Raw genomic sequence first — 10,335 nt, 5'->3', positions numbered from 1 at the left:
CGTCAGCCAGGATGATTCTGGTTAGTCTCCAGACACCTATTTCCTTGCCTGGAAACTGGGAAGCATATCACCTATTTTACGTGGCGCATAGCCCCTGTTGATGGAGTGTCTATGATGATGATTCTAAGGTCTTTGTCTACATTAAATAATCTGCTATAATTCAGGAAGAAAACTCACAGCTTAATGAAAGAAGTTCAAAACAAACTCACTGCCAATGCTGACATCACCATCCAGAATAGGAAGGGCCAGTGAACATTTTTGTGATGAGGGGACACATGTGCAGGGATTGGGGAAACTCACTGAAGAGATCACTCAGAGAAAGTGGTTCTTTCTAAAATGAATTCCAGGATGGTTTTCATCGGCCCTTATTGTTAGGTCTGTGGCTTTCCAAAGAAAACTCACCTGGTGATTGGTAGGTTGGACAGACAGAAGCAGCAGCAATGGGGACCTGTGCTCTTCTTGAATTACCCTTTTCGAATGGGCTGGGCTATCATTTGATCTCCACATTCTTTACTCATCAACAGGCCCTTGAGGGATCCACAAAAGCAGAGAAACTATGAAAGGAAACAGCTGGGAAGTGGCATCTGGCCTATAGGGTTTAGGAAGGAAAAGGCCGTTCTTGAACAGCTGGTTTGAGTGTTTTAACTCCCTTGGTGGTTTTATTGTGCAGTTTCCCAGGGGTAATGTTTTAGGCCACAGCCCATGAGTCTCACAGGCTGGCTTAGCTTTTCCCACCCACCCACGTGGCACACACACAGTGGTCTCTTCCTGGGTGGTGACTTTTCCTCCACTTCATGAGAAAGTTGTACGGTAGGTGAAATATGGCTTCCTGGCCCCACCAGTCTCTGGTCTTTTTCTCACCTCCCTCAGCCACCCTATGCTTTCTCTCCTCCCTCAAAACAAAAAAAACACAAAAACACCATACAGGTCCTCAGGAATGATCTGAAATTCATCTACTGCTTTAGAAAGTTCAAAGACCTTCTGAAACCCATCCATGGGTCTCCTAGTTAAAAACTAGATTTTTTTTTTGGCTGAGTTGGGTCTTCGTTACTGTGAGCAGGCTTTCTCTAGTTGCGGTGAGCAGGGGCTACTCTTCGTTGTGGTGTGTGGGCTTCTCATTGCAGTGGCTTCTCATTGTGGAGCACAGGCTCTAAGCGCACAGGCTTCAGTAGTTGTGGCACGCGGGCTCAGTAGCTGTGGCGCACGGACTTAGTTGCTCCGAGGCATGTGGGATCTTCCTGGACCAGGGATCGAACCCATGTCCCCTGCACTGGCAGGCAGATTCTTAACCGCTGTGCCACCAGGGAAGTCCTGATTTTTTTTTTTTTACAGATAGTTGATAGCTCTCTGTTATCCACATTCATCATAGCATTTTATTTTATTTATTTATTACCTTTTTTTGGCTGCACCGGGTCTTAGTTGTGGCAGGCAGGCTCCTTAGTTGTGGCATGCGAACTCAGTTGCAGCATGCATGTGGGATCTAGTTCCCTGACCAGGGATCAAACCCGGGCCCCCTGCATTGGGAGCACGGAGTCTTAACCAGTGCACCACCAGGGAAGTCCCCAGGTAGAGATTTTGAATAGGAAGTTTGATGTTATGAGTAGTTCATGGGAGAGGTCCAGGCTGGAGATATAAATTGAAGAACCATCTATGTATTGATGGTACCTAAAGCCATGAGACTAGATGAAGTCATTGAAGGATTGACTGTAAATAGAGAAAAGTGGGAGAAGGAGTAAGTCCAGGGACAGTCTGACATTAACAAAGCAAAATAAAGTGCAGAGAACATACATTGAAAGAGCAAATATTGAATGAAGATTAAAGAAAAATTATTGAAATGAGCAAAAATTCTCAATTGTTGAAGAAACGTGGAAAATCTGGAAATCGTTAGTGACTCTTATCAGGCAGATGAATTAAAAAAGAAAATCTCTGCTAGTATATTTTTGAAAATCTACCTTCTAAAGACTTAATGATATTTTTGTTTGCATCTCTCCTACTGGCCAGAGACTCTATTTATTAATCAGGTCCAATGGAAATTTTAGAGCATTAGCAAGATAACTCAGGGCCAACCTTAGCAGTAATTGCAGCAAAAAACAAACAAAAAATGTAAAAGTCACACCTAATCATTGGAACTGTCCTAGAAATTAAGGTGCAAAGTGTTTTGTGGTTTGTAGGTTGCTGCTTCCTTTCTCTAAACCCAGCTATTTTGTGATACCATGGTGTTGTGATTCTTAGCTGGGGATAACTCTGCTCCCCACAGGGAACACTTAGCCGTATCCATAGACATGTTTGGTTGTCTTAACTGGGATGGGGCTGCTATTGGCCTCTAGTGGGTAGAGGCCAGGGATGCTACTGAACACCCTACATTGCACAGGACAGCGCCCACAACAACGTCAACAAGCAGAGGCTGAAAAACCCTGACTCAGGCTACGGCTATTTACCTCAGGGAGTTTATAACAGAGCAATAACGCCAGGAAAACATCCAACTTCATTTATTTTTCAGTAAAATGATAAAAAAGGTGCACAAGTGGAAGAAGGTGGAGGGGAGACACAATTCAAGAAAAGGGGAAAAGAGGAAAATAAATATGCAGTGCAACAATTACGGGCTCTGAGAAGTTCTTAGATTCAATAAACAACTAGTAGAGGTGGCAGCACAGAATGACGTAACAGGCTGTGGGAGTGATCTTCGCTCACATAATCTCACAGACCTACAACGTTCCCTGGGATTTGCTTTACTGAATCTGGGACCTGATCACAGGAGTAACGCATTAAGTCTCAATGCCAGTGATGGAGGGTTAACCCGAGAGGAGACCAACAAGCAATGATTCTTTACCTTCCCCAATCTTTGATCCCGGCAGTTCCAAGGTTGCGGCTGGTCCCTCTAATTACCCACAGCGAGAGAGGCGGCAAAAACCTAGAACTACACCTCAGCGGGTAGAGAATGAACCAGTTGACTACTGTAAATTAGGTTAATTATCTTGTAATTAATTCAGTTCTCTGCCTCCTCTAGCATGTCTTTTCTGGCCATGGGTTTTCTCAGCATGTGCATCTCTGTCGAGCTGCCGTAGGGGACGGCAGCAGTTGGACTCCTTAGAACCAGCCAGTGTGCTCGTTGATGTGCTCAGAAGGCTCCAAAGATGGTGTGCACTGAGAACATTTTCAAGAAACCTCATGCTGTGGAAAGAGCAGGCAATTAGGGAGCTCAAGTGCAGGGGTGCTGAGCCATGGTAAGCACTGTCTGGCCAGCTAAAGCTCACCGGAATACACGCACAGCCAGGGACAGAGCCTCACCCAGCGCACGTGTGGCCAGACTGCCTTGGGGGTCCTCCCGGGGAAGAGTAAGGCGTGGGCCACACTCTCCACTGTTGGCATCGTGGGCTGTAGTAGCTGACAAAAACCTCACGTGAAATCGCCCCGTCCACTTGGATGGAGTACAATTTCACGTCTCCACACGCCCACCTATATTACAGAGCACACTGTCTCCATCACCAAGAGTGAATGGCCGCATTCTTCCATGGCTCTTCAGCCACAGGTGTAGCCCATGCTGCCGGGGCCCTGCCCATCTCCCCGAGGTACTTGCCATCCTGTACACGAGGACTGAGTATTACTGCAAGCACTCCTGACGCTCTCTCTGAGGGCACCCAGGCCACAGGAGCATGGGTGGCTCTCACATGTGGCAACCCAGAGTGATGGGAAATAATGCCCTCAGGACTGTCGTCAGTCAAATGAGAGAGAGGAGTGGATGGAGAAACAGCCCAGCTTCCTTGCCTCTAGGCTAGAACAACCTGAGCTTGCTCCGTACTGTCTCCCAAAGGGCCCCAGCAGGGACCGGTTGTCCACAGCGGCCTTCTGCTCATGACTCTGCCTTTGATCACCTTCTTCCCCATCCCTGACTGAGCTGCCCTTTCCCTGACCAGTGTCTCTCGGGATGAGCTCCCAAATAAACTCCTTGCACTCGAATCCTCTTGTCAGGGTTTGCTTCTGGGGAACCCAACTGAAGACACAGTCAGGACCACAACTGAGCATCTCGCCCATCCCATGACAGAGTGGGCAGATGCACCTCTCTACTGAGAGAGGGGTGCCCGGGGATGTCAGCTTAGGGGCTGCATTTGGATCAAGCTCATGGCTTACAGAGCAGGGTAGTGAAGGGGTTCCTCACCAGGGGTATGATTTTGCCCCCGCAAGGCCTCTTGGGCAATATCTAGAGCCGTTCTGGGTTACCACAACGGGGGATGAGTGCTGTTGGCGTCTAGTGGGGAAGGCCAGGGGTGCTGCTAAACACCCTACGGTGCACAGGAACACGCCCCCTCACAAATGTCGCTAGTGCCGAGGCTCAGACACCCTGGCGCACTACACTCAGAAGACCCGGCTCGGGACGCCTTTCTCACCGCTAAAGAGGGGACGAAATGTTTCTTCACACGAGTCTTGAAGTAAAGTAACTAGAGCAGGGGGTCAATCGTTTCTTCGTTCTTGTGCCAACTTTGTGCCAAGTGATGACCAAGTTGGTGACCAGACAAAGACGGAAAAGGCATCGTGTCTGCCCTCAGAGAATCCAGAGGCTGGGTGTGGAGAACGGTGCAAACACACGCTCGATTCCCTTCCGATGCGAAGCCTGGCTCTGATACGGCGTGTGGTACGTGTGCTTTGGCAGAACAGCAGAGACGAGGAGGCGAGCTCCTTGGAAGTCAGGAAGGGATATTTGAGGTGATGGGTGGAGATTGGCAGGTGACTAAGCAGAGAGGGCACAGAGCCCTGAAGGGGTGGGCCTGTCGGTGCCCAGTGACTATGCTCAGAGCACAGAAAGCAAAGGAAAGAGAGGAGAGGAAAGAGGTGGGGAGCAGACAGGCGCCAGGTGGTGAGAGGCCTTGTCTGCAGGGCTGGGGCAAGGTGAGCAAGCCAGGCACCCAGGGCGCCGGCCCTGTTGGGACCTGCACAAGCCGAGGGTGGCTGTCTCCTTGCACCCTACACCCTGGGCTCCTGCTTGCCTCACCCTAGCCCCAGCCCTCCTCCTCTGTCATGCTGAGAAGCTACCAGGCCTGGTCTGCAGGCTGGGAGCAGCCCCCAGAAATCCTGGACTTTACTTTTTAGAAGGATAACCTGACTCCAACACAGGTCCACTGTGCCACTTCCCCTCCAACAGAATCTACCTCAGATCCCCAAGAAAGCAGAGCTTTCCCTTTCTAATTAGCCTCTCCACCTAAACGGAATACTGTCCCAGACTGGTACTTCTCCAGACCCAACACACAGCAAATTCCTGAGGACAGAAGGTGAAGGGGATCATGGTTGGTGAGAAGCCTGCAAGAGGCCGGCAGGCAGCTAAGTTCATCTGTTCAAGTTGGAAGGATAGGCAGTGCTTTGAGTGAGGGTCAGAGCTCCTGTTCACCTCATTCAGTTGGGCTTGATTAAAGTTGGCTATTTGGATGACTGGATAGCAAACTATGGTTTAACTATCCAGTCTTACGCTTAGCCTAAAGGTGGGCATGTGGAGGGGAAAAGAGAGAGACAGGGAAGGATGCTTTTAAGGAGCTAAGAAACTAAACCGATTTCAAGCCCCCCCGAGGCATCCACAAGTATTCACATTGGCCTTTCATATCCGCGGGTTCCGCATTTGCGGTTTCAACCCACCACGGATCAAATATAATCAGATCTGCAGAGGGAGAACCAGGGATGGGGACATGGAGGGCCTACTGTAAGGACTTGAGCATCTGAGGATTTTAGCATCCTTGGGGGGGCGGGCGGGTGTCCTGGAACCAATCACCCGCTGATACCGAGGGACGACTGTATACATTTGCCCAAAGACAACTGATATGCCAGGAGAAAATTATTCTTGTCTATTGCTGAACGAGGGACATGTTTAAGGAACTCTTAGTCAAGGAGTTTTTAATCCTATTTCAGTAGACTGTATCTACTGTAATATGTAATTATCATAATTGCTATTGGTTAGAAAAACACATTTATTTTATAGTAGTCTGTAATTCAGGAATTTCACCAGTTTATCTTGGATTCTTCTCATTTGTGACTTCACTATGAATATTGTATTATCATTATGTCTACACCTAAACATCAAGAGATTCTTGAAAACAGAAAACAGAGAAAACCTGTCCAAAAAGGCTGGCAGATTGCAAGGCAACAATATTAATGGAAAACAATGGCCCATAAATTACCTAGGACTCAATCAAACCACTCCAAACCACCACTAGGACTGTAGCTATGGTCTACAGTTAGAGTAACCATTTAAACTGTACTGCCGTCACCTGGAACAACAGTTCTCAACCCTATCAGATGCAAACCACCTTTTAAAACAAACAATCCTGAATGGAATTCTTAGACGATATGAGGTACCTACCACACACTTTGAAAAAGACTATAAAACCCTTTCTGAAATACCTAGAGAAATAAAAGGTAAGTACTTCTGTAAAAGAATGTCATGTTACGTGCACATCTCTATGAACACCATTAGGCAGGAGATCACTGGAAGAATCAATGAAGAATTCTGATGCACCAAATACAGCGAGCCTGCATGTAGGCAAGAGCTATGTATGGGGACTCTGTTTTGTTTTGTTTTGTTCTGTTTTGCGGTACGCGGGCCTCTCACTGTTGTGGCCTCTCCCGTTATGGAGCACAGGCTCCGGACGCGCAGGCCCAGCGGCCATGGCTCACGGGCCCAGCCGCTCCGCGGCACGTGGGATCTTCCCGGACCGGGGCACGAAACCCGTGTCCCCTGCATCGGCAGGCAGACCCCCAACCACTGCGCCACCAGGGAAGCCCTATATGGGGACTCTTTGGGTGTGTGAAATTGGCGATGGACACCAGGAGCAGTCCTGCCACTGGGAACAAACAAGACATTCCCAAAACAGTGAATAATGCTTGGTGAAGTGATCGCCAAGAAATGACCACCTTTCATGACCTTCCCGGCAACTGCAGTACCACGCAAATTGGTGCGTATTAAAGCCGCACCGAAAAATGATAGATTTTTATTTTGTTGGCTGCTTGTGCTTTTCAAGGTTATAAGAAAAGAAGATGTGGCGAAGCCCAGCCCTTGGTGGAAGTGCAGACCCCAAAACCAGAAGTGAAGGGGGCGGGCCTGCGCCCAAGAGGCAATAGAAGGATGAGGCCTGAGCCTACGATCTGCGCAGGCGGACGCACGGATGCGCGCGCCTTCGGGGGGATGTGCGGGGGTGGGGGGCGTGGGGGGCGGAGAATCGCTTACATTCACATCCGGGTCATCTGCTGCCACGCGAGGCGAGCGAGATCCAGCGCGGTGGCCGCTTGCACGCCTTTAGGTCTTTCCCTAAATCGCAGGTATTTTGCGCGCTGCTTCTTCGGGGGCGGGTGTCTTGGTGTCCTTTTGGAGGTGAGGCTGGTCGCGCCACTGTGGAGTGGCCGCGTTTGCAAGAATGCTCGTCGATACTGCAGACAGGGTTTTCACCCGGTTCATCCGCTCACTTACATTTTCTCTTCCATTAGGGCCCCCATTTTGTACCGCAATGGAGCAGGCTCTAGAACGAGCTTTGGATCGTGCGGAGTATATCATTGCAAGTGCCCGACAGAGACCTCCGGAAAGGAAATACCCATCTAATGGGGAGAAGTCTCTCTATGAAAAACTTTATGACATTTATGTTGAAGAATGTGAAAAAGAGCCTGAGGTTACGGAGGAATTAACAAGCAACGTGAACCTGTTAGAGAAGCTTCTTAGGAGAGAGTCGTTGCCGTGTTTGGTGGTCAACCTGTACCCAGGAAAGGAGGGCTATTCGCTGATGCTCAAGGGGGAAAATGGATCATCTTCGGAGATCATCCGACTGCCCTATGAAGAAGGGGAATTGCTCGAATACTTGGATGCAGAAGAATTACCTCCTGTTTTAGTGGGTCTCCTGGAAAAGTCTCAGGTTAACGTTTTTCATCACGGGTGTGTGATAGCAGAAATACGGGACTACAGGCAGTCCAGCGACAGGGAAGCTCCCCATTACCAAAGCAGGCATATTCTCTTACGTCCCACGATGCAGACTTTAGCCTGGGATGTAGAGGCCATAGCCAGCGATAACCAGAATTGGACCCAGGAGGACAAACTTTTGCTTGAGAGCCAACTGATCTTAGCTACGGCTGAACCACTGTGTCTAGACCCTTCTGTATCAGTAGCGTGCACTGCAAACAGACTGCTCTATAACAAACAAAAGATGAACACTCTTCCCATGAAAAGGAACTTCAAGAGGTACTCTATGGCCTCTCTGAATCGGCAGCAGGAGCTGTCTCGTCCCCCTTCTCCTGAGCTAAGAGCCCTGACTTCCTGCAAAAGAATAAGAGAAAGTAAAACAGCTGGGAATTACGGCCTCAAAACTTTTAAAGCAGGAAGTTGTGTAGATATGTGGGAACAGAGACGCTGTGACTTGGCCGTACCTTCTCAAGTGGACGTGGAGAAATATGCTAAAAGGAAGAAGTCTGTCGGATGTGATGACTCACAACCGACAGTCTGGCCAGTGCATGAGGTACAAGGTGATCTTGCATTTGGAGGTGACGCTGGCTATCAGGCCCAGGCAACAAGGCTGACCGTCAGGCAGCTGACTGATAATTCACTTGCCTCTGGAAAAGGGTTCGGTACAGAAGCCACGTGGGAGAGACAGCTGTCTCCCCCCCACTCCTTCGCAGATGACCATCCCTACAGTTTCCCGCCCGGGGCAGAGTCTGATGCTGGGAGAGTGGTCAGTCGGCCCGAGGAGTCGGTCCAGGAGAGCACCCAGTGTCCAGTGCAGATGTCACACAGCTCCAGTGGCTCAGCCGGTCTCAGGCAACCTTCTCCAGGGAAAGAACCAGAACAGCCTAAGACTGGGTGGGTTCAGTCTTCAGTGCCCGACAGCGGAGCCACACATCCACCTGCACCCATGCGACTTCCTTGGCACTCAGGAAGGAGCTCCTGGGGTGAGAGTCTCACTTCACAGCAGGCAGGCAGCTCTCAGGCATGTGCATCTCCTGGCCCTGCTCCTAAGCCACCAGCTCTTTCCCAGGAATCCTCTGTGGAGCAGAGCCCAGTTAGCACGCTTCCTGCCACCGCCCTGTCCACTGCGGGCTCATCACAGACGACCTCGGTCTCCCGGGTCACGGTCATCTCCGTTGGTCTGATGGTCATCAGAGAAGTGGGCCCCAGACGTGGAGGCCAGGCCTCGGGGAGAAGCTGTGCCACCAGAGCCCCAGCTCCCAGGGGAATCCCGCCGGGCCACCTGCCCGCAGGAGCTCTTCCGCCGCCGCCGCCGCCGCCGCAGCCTCCTCCTCCTCCAGAGAAAAACGCTTCGGATCTCAGACCCTTTCCTGTGGTGCAGCTGCCCCGCGGTTCGCTCCTGTGCAGCAGCCAGCAGCCGGCCCCGCAGCCGCGCCTCCCCCAGCTGCTTCCCCTGCAGTGGCCCTGCGCCCCGCCTCCTCGGCTGCCGGCGTCCCAAGGACTGGGGGCACGGGGTCCGAGGGCACAGGGTCCGGAGGCACAGGTTCCGGGGGCACAGGGTCCGGGGGCACAGGTTCCGGGGGTACAGGATCCGGGGGCACAGGTTCCGGGGGCACAGGGTCCGGAGGCACAGGTTCCGGGGGCACAGGGTCTGGGGGTACAGGATCCGGGGGCACAGGCTTCAGGTTCACAGGGCGCCGCCGTTCCCAACACGGTCGTGCGTGCCGAGGAAGCCGTGGTTGTTCACCTCGGTGCAGAGGACGGCTTCCAGCCGCCCCAGGTGCTCGTGTTGTCCCCGCCGGGCTCTGGCCTGAGCAGCCCCGTGCTGAGTCCCCCGCAGCAGACGGGCTGGGCCTTGGCGGCCCCGCGGCCGCAGTTGCAGTTCAGCGTGCACGTGCGCCGCCGCGCCGCCGCGCCTTGCCCTCGGGGCCCGCAGCCCAGCAGCCAGGCCGCGGGCACCGCGGATAGAGGCCAGCCAGCCGTTCCCAAGCCCTGAGGCCTGGCTGATTTTCTCTCCTTTAGAAAACACAAGAGCAGCGACCGAGTGCATTTCGAGTTTCACCCGCATTTGGGTTTTGTTTTAATGTGTCGCTCTTTTACGTTGTTAGACGTACAAACTTTCTGCAGAGGCACAAGCCCATGATTTTTACATAGAGACGGGGAAGTGCTTTACTAAACTGGCAGGGTTTCGCCGAAGCCATCGCTTGGGCGGTGGCTGTTGACAGTTGTTTTTATTGCGATGTTCTCAAGTGTATCCACATCCAAACTAGGGTCAGTTTAAACTCCTGAAGCCTGTCATTTCTCTCAAGCAATAAAACTGCAACACCAGTCAAGTCAAAATTAGTATTATTCTAACGAGATGCTACTAACGCATAACTGTAGCAGCGTCACCCTTCTACGTGTACAGC

General features: G+C 51.3%; 1 protein-coding gene across 1 annotated transcript; it reads left to right on the top strand.

The window, feature by feature from the left end:
• Positions 1–7,484: 7,484 nt before the first annotated feature.
• LOC309839474 (transcription factor SPT20 homolog) lies at positions 7,485–9,923 on the top strand (the record flags this gene model as incomplete). The annotated part of the gene is made up of 1 exon (XM_082681214.1): positions 7,485–9,923. One exon carries the CDS (start codon positions 7,485–7,487, stop codon positions 9,921–9,923), a length of 2,439 nt encoding a protein of 812 aa, XP_082537340.1.
• Positions 9,924–10,335: the final 412 nt, after the last annotated feature.

This window comes from Grampus griseus (assembly GCF_964374135.1).
Source record: "Grampus griseus genome assembly, chromosome: X".
NCBI lineage: Eukaryota > Metazoa > Chordata > Mammalia > Artiodactyla > Delphinidae > Grampus > Grampus griseus.
Note: the sequence above shows the minus strand (reverse complement) of the source record. Positions and strands in the feature narration are given on the sequence as shown.